Genomic DNA, 21,384 nt, shown 5'->3' with positions numbered 1-21,384 from the left:
GCTTTATGAAATATTTATAGAGGGAAGATATGCTTCCTTGCTGTCTTTTTATTCAAGACTTCTCATTTAACTTGACCTAGATCAAATCAATATTAGAGTAATAATGTAAAAGAAATTAAAACTGTTTTAAACAGCTGCTAGAATAGCAGTTTAATTCAAATGAGGGCAAGCGTACAGGGAAGAAAGTAAACGTGAACATATCTTAAACACAGTATTTAGGAATTGTTCAAGGATAGTTCAGAGTAAAATAATCTGGATATATATGCTAAAACACTTAAATGACGAATTACAAAAAGGATGCTACTAATTAAAGGAATAAGATAGTAGTTCTGGTACTTGTGACTGGAACGTATGCAAATCATATTTATTCTTTGTGAAGATTCTTCAAAGGCACTTAAAACTCCCATGGACTTGGTATTTACATTTTTACACTGCCTTTTGATTTGATTGCCTCTTATGTAGGCAACACTGGGAGCGGAGGAAAGGCAGTATGAGCCTTACTGAAAGAGCATAAACTGTGGAATTCAGAGGACTGGGGTCTCATTCAGGTTCTGCTGCTGCCCAGCCTGGAGCAGTGGTTTGTTTTCTCAATGCTTCATCCTCCTCTTCAGAAAAGATTGTCAAAGTTCCATCCCATTTTCACATCCTGTAATTCCACAAGTCAGGAGCAGTGGTGCACCTTACAAGGAATGCAAGTGAGCAACCAAACTAAACCTTCAAGAGCCTCCCTCAACAATAAACCAAAGTCCAGCGGCCACTGTGCATCAAACCATGTATTCACTCATACATATACGTGATACACACAGTATGTGTACACACAGTATGTATCATAGACACAGGACACATCCCCCACACACATAATACACATCAAATATCATATATGAAACATACATCATATAGACATATAGATATGATGCATACATCATACGTGCATGATATACATAATACATATATGTATATATATATATACACACATGTATTGCAGCATCTACCAAGTATCAGCCCTGCATTGCAGGAGATTCATATAGCAGATGCAGAGTACTGCTTCTAAGTGCGGACTCTTCCTCCAGACTCCCGGCCACTCTACCTGCTGGGTGACCTTAGACCTTTTTTTTTTCTTTTTTCCTGGTCCCAATGCAGTGAGCCCTTCTCATCAAGTTTTCTGAAAGGCTTGCGCCTGGACAGGACCACATCGAAGAGTTGGTGCCAGTTGGGACCCACCATGTACTGCATCCCTGGGCAGAGGTCCTTTTACTTAACCTCACTGCAGCTCAATTTTGTCCTTTTAAAATTGGGCACAAATCCTAGTTTCTACCTCATGGTGCTGGCATTAGGATTAAATGAGATAATATGTAAAATACACTAATATTAATGCCCAGTACATACTCTACTCAACACCACTATCATCCCATTGAATTCTCCCAAGATCTTTATAAAGTACGGTGTTGGTTCAAAATCTCAGCGACTTCCTGGGTGGAATCTGAAACTGGCCCTATTACACAGAGGGCAAGGCAAGACAGAGAAGCGAGGCAGACCACTCCACACTGGTGGACGGCAGCGTTAATAAGTGAGGAACTGGGGCTTCCCTGGTGGCACAGTGGTTGAGAGTCTGCCTGTCGATGCAGGAGACGCGGGTTCGTGCCCCGCTCCGGGAAGATCCCACATGCCGCGGAGCGGCTGGGCCCGTGAGCCATGGCCGCTAAGCCTGTGCGTCCGGAGCCTGTGCTCCGCAACGGGAGAGGCCACAACAGTGAGAGGCCCGCGTATCGCAAAAAAAAAAAAAAAAATAAGTGAGGAACTTATATATGAGGCACATCTTGGGCACTGCAAGACAAAGTAGATCCCTGTATCTACCACCAGAATCTTAAAAGTTGATACAGAGGCCTGAACTAGGTTTAGTCACGTGTTCAGTCCAGATGGTCTCAGCAACACCTTCTTCTCTCAAGTCTCCGTCCTTGAAACAGCTCCCTGTGGGGGTGGGTGGAGGGTACATTCCAAGGACGGGAGGGGGTGAGGAGCCTCTGATTGCCTGGGTTCGACTCACAGGTCAACCTGCGGTCCCGTCCCCTGGATGACCGCCTCCAACACAGGTATTTCTGCCTCCATATCACATGGCATCTGAAGGTCAGAGTCTAATTTGCCCAACAACATCATGGGTCCTGATACAACTGTTCTGGTCTGAGTAGGCAGTTTGGTGCCGTTCTCTATGGCAGAACATTTTCGCCAGGCAATGTGTTCCCTTTCTGGGTCGTGTGGCTGAGTTTTTCTTTCAAGCTGACTCCAGCTTCAATCCGGCACCCAGACCCACCCTTTGCAGGGGGCAAGAATGTTCCCTTGGGCTTCCCTGGTGGTGCAGTGGTTGAGAGTCCACCTGCCGATGCAGGGGACACGGGTTCGTGCCCCGGTCTGGGAAGATCCCACATGCCGCAGAGCGGCTAGGCCCGTGAGCCATGGCCGCTGAGCCTGCGCGTCCGGAGCCTGTGCTTCGCAACGGGAAAGGCCACAACAGTTGTCACCGTCTACAGGCAACTCTGGGTGCAGAGAAAGGCGAACAGTCCAGCTTGCCAATGACTGCAGAAAGCTTAGGTGCTCTGGGGGAGAAGGTGGGTGCTAAATCATTGATAGATGCACATGGGCACAGCTCTGAGCTACTGTGGGTCCATTCCAGACTACCACAATAAAGCAAGACACAGGAATTTTTTGGTTTCCCAGTGCATATAAAGGTTATGTTTGCACTTTGCTATTGTGTGAAATAGCGTTACGGCTAAAAAAAAGTCCATACCTTAATTACTTTATTGCTAAAAAATGCTAACCATTATCTGAGCTTTTGGTGAGTCATGGTAGTCACATCAAAGATCATTGATCACACATCACCGTAACAAATATAATAATGAAAAAGTGTGAAATATCGCGAGAATTACCAAAATGTGACACAGACAGGAAGTGAGCAAACGCTGTTGGAAAAATGGTGCCAATAGACTTGCTTGAAGCAGGGTTGCCACAAATCTTCAATTTGTAAAAAACGCGGTATCTGTGGAGCACAGTAAATTGAAGTGCAATGAAAGGCGCTATGCCTGTATGTTAGCACCTGTGGAACTCCAGGTGAGCTGAAGGTGGTATATCACCCCATGTAGTGTTCCTGTTTGGATCTTAGTTCAGATTTTAGGAGGTGATACCAGGTAACTTCTGTGTTTTTTTCTAAAGATGAGATTCTTAGTCTATGGATCATCACACCGTGTATCAGGCTGGCATTCCCACAGGATGCTCTGGAGGTCACAGAGCATAGGAACCTCATTATTAGAAGGAATGTTACTCTCCCTGAGCTCAGGGCTTCCCAAGTGGCTGCCCACGAACCTGGGCTGGCCTGGGAAGATGTTTTTCTCCTGTTGTGACAAAAAAGCAAAACATAAACACAGTTGTGTTTGCATTGGTTTGTAACATTTTTGTAACATCTAAAGTATGCTGCAGTTGAGTTATAACTCTGGAGTACATCCATGAAAAAAATGAGCCAAATTGTTTCTTAAAATGTCTCTGTTCCATCAGATTCAGAGGCCCTGGAATCCCGAATTGGACCCAGCCTTCTATCTCGCAGGAATAGCACACGTGAGATAGCAGGTCAAGCTGCATGGCTCATTGGGAACAGTCAGTCCTGCCTTGCCACTTTCTTGTATGTGGTCTGGCGTTTTTTAACACCGCTGGGGCTCAGTGGTTTAAAACGACAATGGTTTATGTCTTACACCACATGCCCATTGCAGGTTCCCATTGCTTCACCACACTGCCCTCCCTCAGGGACACCGGCTCCACCTTTTGGAATCTTGATGATCACCATGGTCACGTGAGTGACCATGCACTGAATTTTAAAGGCTTCAGTCTTTAAAGGCTTCAATTCAAGCACTGAATTTTAAAGGCTTCAGTCTAGAAGTGGTGCATGCTATTGCCCCTTACATTCATTGGCTAAGACAGGTCATGTGATTACACCTAACTTCAAGAGGGCAGGAAAGTACAATCCTACAAAGAAGTTCTTGGAAGGAGTAGAGGTAGAAATATTGGCAAATAGCAGTTAAGGCCAAACACACAGTTGTTCATTAATATTCCATTTTCTTTATTTTAGCTTATTTTTGAAATATTTTTATATCTTGATTCTGGTATGAATTGTATTAGCTGCCACATTTTGAGAGTCTATGGCATTTCGCTAAAAACTTCCTCTAGCCTGGTAGTGATTCACTGACTAGTACATTCAGACTACAGTTGTTCAACGGTTTCAAGTCCACTTTCTCCATAAGGGGAATCATGAGAAATTCTATAACAGTCTTTGCTGAAATCACAGCAAAGACACATTATTTGGGTATTTTGCCCTTGATTTATTAAAGTAGGGTCTCTATCAAAAAAGGAAATAAGGTGGGTTAGGGGGAAGATTTGATGTTCTGTAAGTTTGGAATAATATGAACCAAAGGTCTGGATAATTGAATTTTTAGTTTTCATTTAAACATAGAGCCAACATTATTTTAATAACTTCGGTTAATAAGACATGATAATATATTAGTTGGACTCTTTGCTTAGGTATTTGGAGGTCTTGCAGATGGTTGGAAACTGTCAGCCAAGTACCAAATCAACCTTCAGAACCAAAGAAAAGACCCACTTCTCCGAGAGTGATAACAGCAATAATAATAGTGAACACTTGCATGGTATTTACTGTGTGGACGTTTTGAAGCCAGGGCACATAATGCCATGTCCAATTGTTCAGAACTAATCACATAGCTCCTCTTATAACCAAGGGGGCTGGGAGATTTAGTCTTCCTTTTTAGCTTGGAGAAAAATGGTCTTGAATTGTCTCTTTCATAATATGCCTTTTTTTTTTTTTTTTTTTGTGGTACGCGGGCCTCTCACTGTTGTGGCCTCTCCCGTTGCGGAGCACAGGCTCCGGATGCGCAGGCTCAGCGGCCATGGTCCACGGGCCCAGCTGCTCCGCGGCATGTGGGATCTTCCCGGACCGGGGCAGGAACCTGTGTCCCCTGCATCGGCAGGCGGACCCCCAACCACTGCGCCACCAGGGAAGCCCGAGAATATATATATTTTTAAAAGTTCAATATTAGCTGGAAAATTCAGAAATCAGCATCCAAAAAATAAAACCACCGTTAGTTCTTCCGTATTTCAAAGTGATATGAAATTCACCCACAAGGGAGGTGGTTAGGCAAAAATATAGTAAACAGAAGTGTGATTTTAATTAGCCCACAACCCTTCTTACACTTCATGTTGCTTCATTTGTTGCGTGTGTGTTGATGGAAAGGCATGAGCAGCACTAGTCCATTATTCCAGGATTTAAGGTAAGAAAAGTTAGTTTCAGGAAAATGCACACTCCAGGGGCACAGAAAGTGGAAGGAACACCTGATTGATGAGACAAGTACCAGCAGAGGGTGCTGGTGTGGCACAAAATTAAGATTTTTTAAAAAGAGGAGATCTGGGCTAGAAGACAGCAGGTGTGAGGGAAATGTAATAGCTGTTTGGGTCCGCTTGGAGGTATGAATTTCCCCGCTGCATGCAGATCTGTCTGGGTTTCAGTGATTTCTTGTGACGGCCACATGGATTTTAGGCATCTCCTAAGGCACAAACGGCCGACACTTGCTCCTGTGTCTGAGCGAGACTGGGAGAGGCTGTGCAGTTTGGCTCCTGTCTGCACTGGCGACTTTCTATCAGCCCCTGGCTGCTCGTCTGTGGCACCTCCATGCTGGGTTCATGTGCAGTCTCTACTTTCTTATTTGCCCAGCTTTTACAAAACTATATTTGTGCGCCCTAGAAAATTTGCCAAACTGTTAATCCAAGAGGGTCCCATTTTCTTTTCTCACGTGGCCACCCTGAAGACAGGGGGACCAGTTCCTGGGAGCCTATACACAGCAGAGGTTGTGAAAGGTTGGGGAGTGGGGGGACGAGGTGGGCTGCGTTTCCTCAGCAGCGCCTGACCTCCTTGCCTGTCAAACTACGGAGCGCTCGATAGTAAACGCGAGCAGTGCCTTCTCGAACCTGCTCTTCTGAACTGCTCTTTCAGAAAACTGACAGCGTTCTGGGCTGGCAGTCAAGTGACCCACTGGGGTCCAGTCCAGCCTGTCTGGGCCTCAGTTTCCTCCTCTGTTCAGCGACAGGGTTAGACACTCTGATCCCGAGGCCTCTTTCAGCTCTCGCGCGCCACAGTCAGACACCTCTGAGCGGCGGGGCCGGTTCCGCCCTCCGGGAAGGGCCCGCGAGAGGGGAAGCTCTCGGTCAGCACCAAGGACAAGGGCCCCGGGGCGCGCTGCGCAGACGCAAGGTCACTTCTTAGCCAGTCCCACTCCTCTGCGGGTGTCTGGGCGCCCGGGTTTGGAGGCTGCGCGGGGAGGGCCGTGTGTGCTGGGGAAGTGGTGAAAGCTGGGGGAGCAGCCCCGAGGAATGAAGTAAGGCCGGGCCCCCTGCGGTCTCGCAGATTCTGCGCCAAGAGGCCGAGGGCGGTTCCTGCCAGTCGGGCGCGGCGCCCCCGCCCGCCCCTGTCCGGCCCTTGGCGGGCGCAGCGCTGCTCTGCACCTGGAGGCCCCGTAAAGTCCTCCCCGCGCCTGCGTTGACCTCCTCCACCCCCTTTCCTTCCCGAGCCTCGCCTTAGCTCCCCGCCGGGGCCGCGCCGCCACCACTGACCTCTCGAGGTTCTTTTGGACACACCCACGACTCTGACCGCACCCCTCTGGGCTGGCGGCCCCGGACGGCCATTCTGCTCCCCGTGACTCAATTCCCTGTGGGGGAAGGGTCCTCACGACCCTCTCCTCCCACGCACGCCCGGAGCCCCGCCCCCGCTTGCCCCGCCCACAAGCCCCGCCCGCCGTTGCCCCGGGAACCGCGCATCCCGCAGCTGCAGGAAGCGCCCGGCGCCGCGGAGCAGTTCTCGACGCCAGCACCGCCGCTCCCGCCGCCAGGGCCGCCGCCGCGCCTCAGCCCCGGCTCCCGCTCCCGCGCCCGCTCCGTCGGCCATGCTGCCCCGCCGCGCCCCGGCGCCCGGTGCGCAGCTGCTGCCCGCGCCCGCCCTGCTGCTGCTGCTGCTGCTCGGCGCGGGGCCCCGCAGCGGCTGTCTGGCCAGCCCGGTCCCTGCCGCGTCCTTGTCCGTGTCGGGGCCATGCGGCGCACAGCCCTGCCGGAACGGGGGTGTGTGCACCCCGCGCCCCGCGCCCGGCCCGCAGTCCCCGGACGCCGCCGGCGACCCCGGCTACAGCTGCACCTGCCCCGCCGGGATCTCTGGCGCCAACTGCCAGGTGAGTGGACGCGGCGGCGGGCTCGGCGGCGGGCGCGGGCCGGGGACCCGCAGCCTCTCCCCGCCGGCCACTGCGCGCTACCCGGTACGGAGCTTCAGGGCGCCTGACAGGAGCTTTTCCTCCTTCGGGAAGGGAATGGATCTGGCCTCTTGGCCCACGTGGACGCGGACCCCTGGCCGACCTTGCAAGTGTCGCTTCTCTGCCCACCCTGGTACTCCGGCCGTGCCGGCCCGGGGTTCTCGGAGCGCGCCGCTCCATGGCCTGGCAGCCACCCTAGCTAGCTAGCTCTGGTACTCCTGGCACGACCATTAGCCGCCAAGTGGCGCGCCCATCTCGCCCCGGGCCGAGCCACACTCCGCTAGAGCCGGGTCTTGGTACCCGTTCTGGCAACGCAGAGGGACCAGCTCCAAGCGTCCCTGGCGGGGTTCATGTCCAGGTGGCCCCTGTTCCTTGTCCCGCCGGATCCTGCGTGTGTCGAGGGTGAGCCGAATGGGCGGCAGGGAGTGACGGGCTCCGTGCCCAGGGGTCGGGCATTTTCCTTCCTTTCCAACCCCCTTGAGGTCTCTAACAAAGCCGCCGGAGGCCGAGAGGTCAGCTGCCTCCCCGCGGCCTGCGACCAGCCCTTTCTGAGCTTAGGAGGAGTGTTGGAGCAGCAGGAAGCATTGGAGGGGACGTTGCGAGTTGGGCTTGTTGTGTCACCTTCCCTGCCGGACGCTCCTGGAGGCGCATGTTTGGGGTAGGCAGCCAGGGAGTGAGCTGGGCACCGGGAAGCTTCAAGGAAGCGTGGGGCCATGCGAGGGATGGGAGATGGCCAGCTGCTAACCGTGGATTTGGGATTTCCAAGAGAATTTGGCAGATAATAAACAAGGCTGGCTTACAAGTTTGTTAAAAGCTCGGTGAAACCTACTAACCTATTAACACCAACATTTTCAGTAGGTGACTCGGCACACAGTGTGTGCAGGTAGAAAATCCCCAAGTCTCTATTCCAGGGCAGGGCAAGTGATGGATTTATCTGAAATTATTAAATTCAACCAAGTGAATGTGGAACGTATAAGGGATCAGATGCTTTCTTTCTTACATATGGAGTGGAGGAGTTTGTTTCATATAAATTTGATAAAATGCCCCAAGAGTTACTTTGAAAACGCTCAAATGCACTTTTATTTCTTTGGGTAAGAGGCCAGTATTTTTTAATATAGTTAAATGGGATTGAGAAACTTGACCTTGACAGACAATTTTTGCTATTTCCTAGAATCTGTTTTTCCTCAGTAGTAGCAAATTATCAAGCTGAATCTATCTTTTCAACGTTGTGCTCTTCTTTGTTAATTGGTTCCAATAGGCTTTAATTCCCTCAAAGGAGATGATGCTGACGATTAGGAGTAGGGTAATGATGAGAGCGTGCTACGACCCCGCGGAGTACATCTGGGGAATGAGGACTCTTTGGGGAGATGCCTGCTGGAGCCGCAGGAACCATTAGGACAGAATCTTGCTCACTAATCTCCCCTGTTGACTGATGATCTATATGACTTTTACTGGAGAAGTGAGTTGCCTGAATGCTCCTATCAAACCACTCGCATATTTACATGTCTGAAATCTGTCCTTGAAAGAAACAGTCAATTTGAATTCAGAGTGTAGTAGACATGGACAGGAGAAGGTAGGTTAGAGTGCACATCAGTTTAAGTAAATGGGAAGAAAGACTGGACATTGGGGATTTAACCCAACTCTGAGACTTTTCTTTTTTGGTGATTCTAAAAATAGAAGAAATCTTCAGGAAAGGGGAAGACCTCTTTATTGCTTCCTAGAGATGACTCAGAGAAGCGTAAATTTTTTTTTGTCCTAAGTAGTGTTTTGATATATAATGTATTCATTCAGAAATGAGTCATGAACTAATACACAGATATTGCAGAACCAACTAGTTCAAAACAGATTCGGGCTTCTAGGTCCTTCTGAGGCAGTCTTAGCTCTCTGAATGCTGCCCACCTGAGGAGAAGCAATACTGGGTTGGGAGTTCTGAGTTGAAGAGAGCTGGCGTAACTAATTCTAACAGGAAAGCTGAGCAGATTTGGAACCTGATCTGGTTCTGGCTTGGTTACCCAGAAGAACTTAAACTGAGATGATTCAGAGCCTTGTAAACCCATAAGAAATTGATTCCTGATCATTTTAATTTAATCTTTCATGTTCTTGCATTAACACTTGAGACTCTCATTTTCTGTGGGGAGAAAAAGGCAATCTCAATAGAGAAGTTAAACAGAGGGGAAAAAACCCCTTACACATACTCAGTTACAGATAAGGGAAATGGATGTTAGCTGTTGCAGACGGTGTGCTTGCTGAAACAGAATCGCATGCTCGCTGGGTAAATTGAAAATGGAATTTTACCTGTACGTGAAGAGAATTCTGCAGACAGCAAGTGTCACCCCTCCCCCAACTACAAAGGCAATAATGTTAGCAATGAAAACATTGGAACCTAACTCTGAAGTCCTCCCTCCCTCCCCCTCCCCCTCCCTCCCTCCCCCTCCCCTTCCTCCCTCCCTCCCTCCCCCTCCCCTTCCTCCCTCCCTCCCTCCCCCTCCCCTTCCTCCCTCCCTCCCTCCCCCTCCCCTTCCTCCCTCCCTCCCTCCCTCCCTCCCTTCCTTCCTTCCTTCCTTCCTTCCTCTTCTCCTTCCCACTCCCTCCTCCTCCTTTTTTCAGTATGTGTTTAAAATTAAGAAAACCATGAACCACTAGTTGGGATTAAAATGGATTAAGGCTGTCTTCAGCTTTTGTGTGGTCAGCTGGCTGGTGTTTGGGCAAGCCCCTGGGTCCAGGCGGTGCTTCTGGTATCACCCAGCGATAGGAACTCACAGAATCTGGGAACTGTGTGGTGTGAAGGAGGATGTGTGCATTTGAAGCTGAGGTGCTGCCCTTGAACCTGCTGTGACAGGTGATCTAAACCGAGTCTCAGGTTCCCATCTTCGAGGATGGGATCTGCCTCACAAGGTTGGTGATAAAGAGTCTGATTCTGTTTTTTGATGTTTGACTGCTGACAGCTTTTAAGCCACACCTGTCCCTCTTCCCCTTCTGCCCACATGGAGGCAAAATGATTAGAAAGCCTAGGTGTTCTTTCCTTTGGTGCTGGTGGGAGGATCAAACCGTGCAAGCCCCTGTTCATGCTTAAGATACATCTTTTCTAAGTCCTCTAACATACTTAGACCTATTAAATCATGAGCATTCAGTGGATTCTAAAAATGTATATGCAAAAGGGAAGAGATATGGGGACATATGTATATGTATAGCTGATTCACTTTGTTATAAAGCAGAAACTAACACACCATTGTAAAGAAATTATACTCCAATAAAGATGTTAAAAAAATAAAAATGTATATGGAAATCTAACCTACAGAGACATGATGACAATGATGACTGTGATGATGGTGATTGCTAACTCTTTTCTCAAGCACTTGCCACGTGCCAGCAATGTTTCAGAGGCTTTACAGATATAGCTCTCCAATCCTCATGGTGTCCTATGAGCTGGGTGCTGTAACCATGCCCATTATTTAGATGAAGTGCAGAAAAGTTAAATGAGAGGCCCAAGGTCACCCTGTTAAGTCAGTGTGGGATTTGAACCAGTTAGCTGGCTTGATGTAGAGCTGTAGAGTCCGAACGGTGTGGAGATGAAAGTCCAGTCCTGGCCCTGTTATTTTTAGCTGTGTGACCTTAAATTAGCGCTCTAACCTCTTTGAGTCTTAGCAGTAAAAAAGGGATGGAGTGATTTCTGAGGCTGGGTTTGCTTTAAAACACCTGGTTTTGCTCTGAAACAGGTTGATGGCTGTGCCCAGCTGGAGTGAAAAGCCTGATAAAGACACAGGAAATTCCCCTTATGCTACCCACCAAGCAAGACCTTCACTCAGAGTTAGAATTGTAGGTCCTGGCTGAAGTTATTTTTACCACGATGACAAGCATATGGACACTACATAAAAGAAACATAAGTATTTCTGATGGGTTTGAAAAAACTTCAAATTAAAAAACATTGAGGCTGCTGTTGTTGCCTTTCTGTTTCATTTGGGGAAGCAGGCAGGTATCAGAGGTGGCAGCTGCCGGACCAATTTTTCTTTTCGGGTGAGTGGTACAGGAACTCCTCCCTTCCATTGGGCCTTCCATCAAAGGTAGAGATTATTTAAATTTGTATTATTTTGTTTTAATCCAGCTCTTTTAATGAATTAATTCTTTGCCAAATATTCAAGCAGTCAGACACCTGTTTGTTTCTTCATGTTACGTTCTCTAGGAATCTTATCCTTTGGGATTAGAATGAAAATGTGTCAGTTTCTGCACTTGGAGGAAACAGGGGCTTGTGTAGCTGCTTTTTATGTAGTTTTACCCACTAAGCTGATTCTATAACCCTCTCTTTGATTTAACATGGAACTTGAAACAATGGTTCTGCTTCAGATGAATCCATTTTGACTGAAGTTTGCTAACAAACAACAACAAAGAATTCTAGCTCTTTGCACGGCTTCAGCCTTCTCTGCTGGACTTTTTGCACATATGCACACACACGCACACCCACACAAACTCACATTGTGATATGTGCAAAATCTCCTATATTAGCTGTCAAGAGACGTTGCTTCTTTCTCTGGCTTTTCTACTAACTTTTTGTGACCTTGGGAGAGCAATCGAACATCCCTGGACTTCAGTGTTCATATCTCCAAAATGGACTAGAATGCTTGTCTTATTTTCTTTTTAGAAAAGATGCAATTAATAAATGGGACATTGTGAAATTTTTTTCAATAAAGGAGGATGGGAGAATGAATGTAAAACGTTTTGAAAAAAAGTAAAATGTTGTACAAATACAAGGTATACTACTAGGAAAAGGATTATCTGTTTCTCATATAAAATATGATTACACCAGTCTATTCAGTGCCTGTGATTGTTTTCCTTCAATGAACAGACTCAGCTTTTTCTCCCTACTAGGATGAGTTATGCTACAAGATCAGTTTTAAAAATGAAAAAATTCATTGTACTGAAATTTTGATAAATGTATAGTTCTTTTTATTCTGAAATAGTTTCTCAGAAAATTCTCAGTGACTTTGTTTTCTTTTGAAATGAATGAAGCTCATCAAAATCCTTTGACCACTTTTAATAAAGGAAAGAAACAGTTGTTTTCCTTGGTATTAAGAAAATGGAGTGATTTTCTTATTTGGTTTATCTGATGAATTCTTAGGAAACATCATTTTTCTCAGTTTGGCCACCTGACAAAAACACATTTCTGTCTTCAGCTTCTTTGCTTAAGCTTCTCATGTGACACGGTACCATCCAAAATGCTTTTGTTTATGCCCTCATTTCAGGCATCAGACAGGAAAGAAAACCTATCTGAGGCCGAAGGGTATTTGAGTCAGAAAACCGAATGGCTGAGCTGTATTTTTAGATCTTCTTACCGATCCAGGAGGCAGCTGTGGTCAGCGCTGCCCAGCCCAGAGGCAGGGACTATAGAATCTTGCCCCCCAGACAGAAAGTCCAACAGCACAGTAAAGTTTGTGGATAGAACTTCTTTATATTTCCTCCTTCCTCCTTCACCTACACTGGTGCTGAACCCTGGCTGCCTGTAGAGTCCCCCAGGAGCTTTAACAAAAATGAGTGCCTGCGTCCCACTGTCCCACATCCCCCAAGTTCTGACTTAATTGGTGGGGCCTGGGCACCTGTGATTTTTAAATGTCCTCCAAGTAATTCTGTAGGACCAGGGTAGGGAAGCCCCCGCTAGACTCTGGTCATCTCCCCTGACAGCCTGCCCAACATGTGGCCTGTGGCAGAGAAAAAGAATACAGTCCCGCCTGCTCTTGGCCCTTCTCATCCAAGAGCATCCAGAGCCTGGAATTTCTGGCCCACACTTTCCTCCAATGGCAAAGATTTTGCATCTCAAAGTGGACTTGAAGTCTCCACGAAGGTGGTATGTGATGCAGTGTTGAGCCCAGATGTGGGAATCAGCCCTAGGGTGGACTCTGAGTGTCCTCGGGGAAGTAATTAGTTTTTCTGCAGCGTGGTTTCCTCATCTGTGAAAATGGGACCCTGATGCCAACCTTGAAGGTTTTTGTGGCTTAGAAAAGTATCTAGTCCAGTGACTGGCCAAGAGGAGACACCTACTAAAAGGTATCCATTGTGCGTATCTGTAAGAGGACTCTTGTTTATTTCATGTTTTTCCCTTGGACCAAAAAAAAAAATCTTTCTTTCTTACCCGTTTTCCAAAGAGACTAAAATTCCACCAGTGGAGATTCATTTCTTTGGTTGTGATGTATCAGATGCTAGAAAACTGGGATTTTGCTGCTGACTCCCTACAGCATTCACTTCTGTTAGTTCCTCCTCTGTACCCCCCTTACCAGGTGGGTGTCAAAAACAGTAAGAGAACAATGTGGACTGAGCATGCGCTGGCCACCTAGCCTTTTATGGAATCATTCATTGCTTCATTTGAACACTGACCTGTCTTCGGTCAACACTCACACTGTGAGTCTTAGTGCAGTTGTCTTTAAGAGGAGGGGCTGGGCTTCCCTGGCGGCGCAGTGGTTGAGAGTCCGCCTGCCGATGCAGGGGACGCGGGTTCGTGCCCCGGTCCGGGAAGATCCCACATGTCACGGAGTGGCTGGGCCCGTGAGCCATGGCCGCTGAGCTTGCGCGTCCGGAGCCTGTGCTTGGCAACGGGAGAGGCCACAGCAGTAAGAGGTCTGCGTACCGCTAAAAAAAAAAAAAAAAAAGAGGAGGGGCTTCTCTAAGTCACCCCTCCCTGCTCCCCAGGGTGAGTGAGGGCAGAGCAGGACCCCTGACAGGGCTGTAAGCTTCAGGATTACAGGAGCATCAGGCACCGGACAGCAGACAGGCAACCAGCCAAGAATGGTTTTAACATTTTAAAATAGTTGGAAACAAATCAAAATAAGAATCAGAGTTTGGGACGCATGAAAATGATATGAGATTCAAATTCCAGTGTCAATCAGGCTTTATGGAACACAGCCACGCCCATTCATTTAAGTCTTATCTGCTGGTGGGCTGGGCTCCACCAGCAGAGTGGAGCAGTTGCAACAGACTATGGATTGTAAAGCTGAAAATATTTATCTGGCCCGTGACAAAGGAAGAGGTTGGCTGAATGTTTCCGTAAACGTTGGTGGAAAGAATTTATTCTTCCGTTTTTATTTGACTGAGCTAAATAAAGGCTGGTCCCTCTTCCCCTTCCCTTATCCTCCCTCTGTCCTTTCTTCTCCAGGGGTGTCTATAGCCAGGCTCTAGGGCCAGCCACTAAGGCTGGATGCAGTGGGAGATATACCAATGGATAAACAGAGCCCTTGTCTTCGATCTCGAGAGTCATCCTGGGCAGACTTTAACTTTTCATTGTACATCAGACCTTGTTTAATATGTTTGGACACTGAAATTAGTTTACTTCCAGGGAGGCGTGTGTGGTAGGGAAAGGAAACACCAGCTGTAGGGGTTTGGGGTGTGAATTTAGAGGTTTAGAATCCGCACTCGGTCACTACAAGCTTATTACCTTTTATTTTTTTTACTTCTATTTATTTTTGGCTGCATTGGATCTTTGTTGCTTCACGCAAGCTTTCTCTAGTTGTGGCGAGCAGGGGCTACTCTTCATTGCGGCGCGCGGGCTTCTCATTGCGGTGGCTTCTCTTGTTGAGGAGCACGGGCCCTAGGCCCATGGGCTTCAGTAGTTGTGGTGCGTCAGCTTCAGTGGTTGTGGTATGCGGGCTCAGTAGTTGTGGTGCACGGGCTTAGTTGTTCCATGGCGTGTGGGATCTTCCCGGACCAGGGCTTGAACCCGTGTCCCCTGCATTGGCAGGCGGATTCTTAACCACTGTGCCACCAAGGAAGCCCCCCCGCTTTTTTTTAATTGTTCAAAATTTAATCATGACCTATTTTATAAAACACAAATTCAACAATTGTAATATTATTATTATGCAGAAATGTCTACTTATATTTACTTATATTTGCAAACTTTTTGTTATTGTTTATCCTTCTTGCTTCTTAGGAGCTTATTAGCTTTCTTAACCTCAATTCCTCATTCATTCATAGGATGTTTGGAAGGATGAACAGAGTAGCTCGTAATCCCCCTGGCACAGAGTTGGCCCTCTGTGCATACGAACTGCTATTTCTGTCAAAGTGGATACCTCTCTCCATTTCATGGCTAAGGAAACTTACCTGGGGTCATACAGCTCGGTGACAGCATTGGAGAGCTGGGCCCCAGCGTTGGGGCTTCAAGTATAATGTTTTTGCTATTATTACACTGCATTTGCCTCAAACTGCTCCTTGTTTGTGACTTTCAAAGTGAGTGCTGGAGGGGAACCAGAGGAAAAATTGGTAGCGGTGCCAGTTCTGGCAGTTTTAGTTTCTGCAGGGATGCTTTGGGTTTGTGTAATGTTAAGGTTTTTCTTTCTTAAGAGAGAGAAATGGCATAGGGCTTTTGGAAAAGAGTGAGGATTTGTGCAATGAAATAAGTGTACTTAAAGGAAAGGCACTTGGAAAGAGAAATGTCTGCTATCTTTTGCTAAGGGTTCCTGAAAGCTGGCACGTCCTTTAGAATTCCAATGCTGACAATTATCTGCTGCTTGTAATTAATTTAAGGGAGCATTTGTAATTACTTTTGGGTTTCAGAGGCAGATTGAAACTCCTTTAGGGAAGGCATTTTGTGGTGGAAGTGATTACCTGAGATGAAAAGGATCTAGTCCCTCTTTTCCATGGGAAATCAGAACCCCAGAGTCTGTAGTAAATGGACTGATATCCGCCCAGTGGAAGGACAGCCCAGTAAGGATGATTGACAGTTTCTGACAGTGTTCAGGTCAGATTTCCAAAATATGTTATTTGGAGCAAAATCCCATCCTTAATTTTTAAGCAAAGTGAAATGTATTAGAATGGGAAAAATGTTAAGTGTATCTTCAGTATATTACCAAGAAAGGGAACATTTTATCTAGAAAATATGAAAAGAAAACCAAACTCTCTAACTTCAAACTGACCTTCCTGATTACTCCTTACACAAAGGATTTTCAGTCTCTTTCAAAAATTAAGGTATAATTTATATACAGTAAAATTCACCCCTTTAAGCCTTCAGTTCTATGATTTTTGAAATATAGTTGTGTAACTGTCACCACAATTAGGATATAGAATAGCTCATCACCTCTATAAATTTCCTCATGCCCCTTTGTAGTAAACCCTCTCCCCAGGCCCAGCCCCTGGCCTCTGCTGGTCTGATTTCTGTCCTTACAGTTTTGCAGTTTCCGGAATATCATATAAATTAAACTACACAACATGTGTGCTTCTTCTATTAGTGTAATGCTTCTGAGGTTGCATGCATCAATGATTTCTTTTTATGGCCGAGTAGTATTCCATTGTATGGATATACCGCAATTTCATTTATCCTTTCACCGATTCATGACATTTGGGTGGTTTCCAGTTTTTGCTGATTATGAGTAAAACGTCCACGTACAGGTCTTTAAGTGTACATGTTTACATTTCTCTTTAGTAAGTACCTAGGAGTGGGATTGCTGGGTCATGCGTAAGTGCATGTTAAACGTTATAAGAAGTTGCCAAGCTGTTTCCCAGGATGACTATGTCATTTTGCATCCCAGTCAGCATTAAATGAGGGTTCCAGTTGCTTGCATCCTTGTCAGTTTTTGGTATCGTTGGTGATTTAGATTTTAGCTATTGTAATAGGTGTATAGTGGCATCACATTGCAGTGTTAGTTTGCATTTTCGTAACAATAGATGATACTGAGCATTTTTTTTTGTGCTATTGGCCATCCATACCTTTTTTTTTTTTTGATGAAGTGTTTGGTTCAAATGAGTTATGAGAGTTCTTTCTGGATTTTGGATGCACATCCTTTATTCCGTATGTGACTTGCAAATATTTTCTCCCAAACTGTGGCTTGTCTTTTTATTTTCTTGACAGTGTCTTTTGAAGGGCAGGTTTTTAATACTGGTGAAGTCTAATTTATCCACTTTTTCTTTTATGGTTTGTGCTTTTTTGCGTCCTCTGTAAGAAATCTTTGCTTAATCCAAGGTCACAAAAAATTTCTCCTGTATTTTCTTCTGGAATTGTATTGTTTTAGGTGATACATTTAAGTCTTTGACCCATTTAGAGATAATATTTGTATTTGTATGTGGGGCAGTGTATGAGTAGGTTTTATTCATTTTTTTGGCATATGGATATCCAGTTGTTCCAGAAATATTTGTTGACAAGATTGTCCATCGCCACTGAATTATCTTGGCACCTTTGTTGAAAATTGTTCAGCTATACATATGTGGGTCTATTTTATTCCATTCCATTGACTTTATATATCTATCCTTTCACCAATTCCATATGACCTAGATTACTGTAGTTTTAGAGTAAGTCTTGAAATCAGGTTGTGTGAGTCCTTTAAATTTGTTGAGATGACATGGAATTCCAAGAATCAGGATAGCACGTCACATCTAGATAGAAATTAGGGTTCTTAACCTGGAATCTACAGGTGGTTTCAAGAGTATACAGATGTCCTGAGATGCCAACTTTTTTTTTTTTTAATAAATTTATTTATTTATTTTTGGCCACGTTGGGTCTTCGTTGCTGCGTGCGGGCTTTCTCTAGTTGCAGCGAGCAGGGGCTGTTCTTCATTGTGGTGCACGGGCTTCTCATTGCGGTGGCTTCTCTTGTTGTGGAGCGCAGGCGCTAGGCACGCGGGCTTCAGTAGTTGTGGCATGTGGGCTCAGTAGTTGTGGCTCGTGGGCTTTAGAGCACAGGCGCAGTAGTTGTGGCACACGGGCTTAGTTGCTCCTCAGCATGTGGGATCTGTTCCCGGACCAGGGCTTGAACCCATGTTCCCTGCATTGGCAGGCGGATTCTTAACCACTGCGCCACCAGGGATGTCCCGAGATGCCACCTTTTGTACGTATTTGTTCTCCTGGGGAATGACTCACAAGTTTCATGAGATTCTTGAAGAAGTCTTCCACCAATAAAATAACTACTAGCACAGAGGAAGAAGAAGCTAGCTAAATACACGAGAAACTTCTGGGCAGGGACGAAAGCATGTACCAAGAGCCAGCCTGGGACCGTGAAGTAGCCCCCAAATAGGGGTGCCAGCTAAAATACAGGATGCTCAGTTAAATTTGAATTTCAGATAAAAAATGAATTTTGTTTTCTGTGTCCCAAATATTGCACATTGTTTTTCTGAAATTCAAATTTAACTGGGAGTTCTTTATGTTTAATTTGCTAAATCTGGCAACCTTACCCAAAAAGCCTAAGTAATCCCTGCTCTGATTACCAGCTTTGCTCTAACGGGCTTCTCAATGGCAATTTAAATTCTTGCCAAATAATTACACAAGGCAAATTTTATTAGCTTGCATTTAAGATAATAATTTAGCTCATAGTTTTACATCTTCTTGGGCCCTTTAAAGGGCAACCATCAAACTGTGTTAGGACATTAAAAACCTATAAAAATATAGTGAATAAGGCCTACTGGTAAACTTATCTTACCCTTTCTCCCCCTCTTCTGCTAACCTCATGCCTCTGCAGTAGTCATTGTTCACATTTTGGTGTGTAGCCTTCTTTACGTTTTCCTCTCTGTACATATAAACATATGTGAAGCATATGTAAATACTCATATCCATGCAACTATTTTATATAAAGACGAAATCATCTTGTGCATACTGTTTTGCAAATTTTTTCTTAATCTACTATGAACATCTTACTATATCTTAAAACAGAAAGCAAACTCGTTCTTTTTGATGGCTGAATAGTATTCCATTATGTGAATATTTATGTATCCAGTCTTTACTGAAATACACTATTTCCATTTTTCCATTATAAATGATGTTGCAATGACTATATATGTATGTATATAATTATATGCAATGACATATGTGTATATATATGTATGTCAAAAGTTGCATACATTAAACATTCTAGTAAATATTGCTAAATTGCCATCCAAACAGATTGAGCAGCTTTGCTTATTTGCTAACAGCACTTGAGAAGGCCTGTTCACCCACATTTTTGTTAATACTGGTATCTCAGATTTTATTTTTGTGTGTTAACTGATAGGTAAAACATGGTATCTCAGTGGTTCTCTTTGCATTTTAAAAATTATGAATGAAGGAGAACATTTTTTAATGAATTGCCTATTCTTATTTTTGCCTAATTTTCTTTTGGGTTGTTCATTTTTTAAACTGATCTGCTGTGGGACCTCCCTGGGGTTTCACTGGTTAAGACTCTGTGCTCCCAGTTCAGGGGGGCATGGGTTTGATCCCCGGTTGGGGACCTAAGATCCTGCATGCTGCCTGGTGTGGTAAAAAAAAAAAAAAAAAATTGATCTGCCATAGCACATTGTTAGTGAGAAAATTAGTCCTTTGTGTTATTAATATTTTTTCCCTATTTATCTTTTTTCTTTTGACTCTGCTTATAGTCATTGTTTTGCCCTTTAGAAGCTTATAATTTTTGGTTTTTATTTAGCCAAACTCATCCGTGGGGTGGTCAGTAAATTTTCAATAGAATTCTAATGTTTGATACCAGTACTACATTGTACAATATTTTGAGAATTACCCAATTTGAACCAGGAGTTTGCTTTTAAAGAATTCCGTTTTGGCCAAGATTTATGTCAATAGGACTGATCCTATTGCCTTTTTAGAATGTATAATTAAACATAGCCCCAGTTTATGTCTATTTTAAGAAGGGCTAGCATAGACTTTCTAAATCATATTTAAATACTTGTTATTTGTCTTGACTTTTTTGAAGCTGAAACACTGCAAGCATTAAGATGCTTCATTTATTTTTTTAAAAGAACTGCTCAGCACACTTCCCCTTTAATAGTTGGCATGGGTTTCTTAATATTTTGTTAAAATCACCAAGTTAATTTTAATGGCCATTATTGGATAATAAAGTATTTCTTAGAAGTTCTTGATGATGTAATGTTCTGATTTCAAGAAGTGTTCTCCATCCAGGCTTGGGCAGAAAAAGACTCATCTTAATATTCAACAAAATGCAGATTCCCTTATGCTTTAATTTCATGTCATATACTTAACACTTTTTCCCTTGAGAACAATCCCTTTTATCTGACCAGGAATTTTTGTGGTCTTCTGTCTTCATTTTCACTCTTTAAAATTAGTCATTGGTTTTTTGGTTGTGCAAAAGGGAATTCTTTTAACTTCCGTAGAAAAGCTTGATAATGAGAGAAATAATAAGAGAGACAGAGAAATGAGAAATAATATTAGCATTTCTGTGAGGTTTAAAATAAACTCTCAGCTGGAGAGAAGTAAATTTAATATTAAGTTTTTTTTTATAAATAGAGGGTAGGACGGGGTGGGCTGGGGATTTGGGGCTATACTGACTGAAAGGGAAATCACTCTTTTTGTTTCCTAAGGAAAAATTTGTTATTATTTTGTTCAGCCTTTAGAGTGTTAAAAAATGATGCTGACATCTTTAAAATAATCCCTTATGTGAGGTTTCCTTGCTTCCTTCACCTTCAGTGAACCCTTGAGATGTTTTGTACGCTTGGAAGAGGACTTTAAAAAAAAATTTTTATGGGAGTATAGTTGATTTACAACGTTGTGTTAGTTTCAGGTGCACAGCAAAGTGAATCAGTTATACATATACACATATCCACCCTTTTTTTTTTTTTAAGGTGTTGGGGGTAGGAATTTATTAATTAATTAATTTTATTTTTGCTGTGTTGGATCTTCGTTTCTGTGCAAGGGCTTTCTCTAGTGGTGGCAAGCGGGGGCCACTCTTCATCGCGGTGCGCGGGCCTCTCACTGTCGCAGCCTCTCCTGTTACGGAGCACGGGCTCCAGACGTGCAGGCTCAGTAGTTGTGGCTCACGGGCCCAGTTGCTCCGCGGCATGTGGGATCCTCCCAGACCAGGGCTCGAACCCGTGTCCCCTGCATTAGCAGGCAGCCTCTTAACCACTGCACCACCGGGGAAGCCCTATCCACTCTTTTTTAGGTTCTTTTCCCATATAGGCCATTTCAGAGTATTGAGTAGTGTTTCCTGTGCTATACAGTAGGTCCTTATTAGTTATTTATTTTATATATAGTAGTGTGTATATGTCAATCCCAATCCCAACCTCCCAATTTATCCCTCCCCCCCTTACCCCTGCTAACCATAAGTTTGTTTCCTACACCTGTAACTCGATTT

The 21,384-nt window shown here is 44.9% G+C and overlaps 1 protein-coding gene across 1 annotated transcript in view; it reads left to right on the top strand.

Moving 5' to 3' along the window:
- Window positions 1–6,989: 6,989 nt before the first annotated feature.
- Window positions 6,990–21,384, top strand: part of DNER (delta/notch like EGF repeat containing) — a gene marked incomplete at both ends in the record, with an annotated part of 323,548 nt that continues 309,153 nt past the window's right edge. The window contains one exon of the mRNA XM_082841200.1: window positions 6,990–7,268. Within this exon, the coding sequence (XP_082697326.1) occupies window positions 6,990–7,268 (279 nt within the window). The remainder of the gene's footprint in view (window positions 7,269–21,384) is intronic.

This window comes from Leucopleurus acutus (assembly GCF_964270905.1).
Source record: "Leucopleurus acutus genome assembly, chromosome: 6".
In the NCBI taxonomy this organism is placed as follows: domain Eukaryota; kingdom Metazoa; phylum Chordata; class Mammalia; order Artiodactyla; family Delphinidae; genus Leucopleurus; species Leucopleurus acutus.
This window is presented reverse-complemented; position numbering and strand designations above follow the sequence as displayed.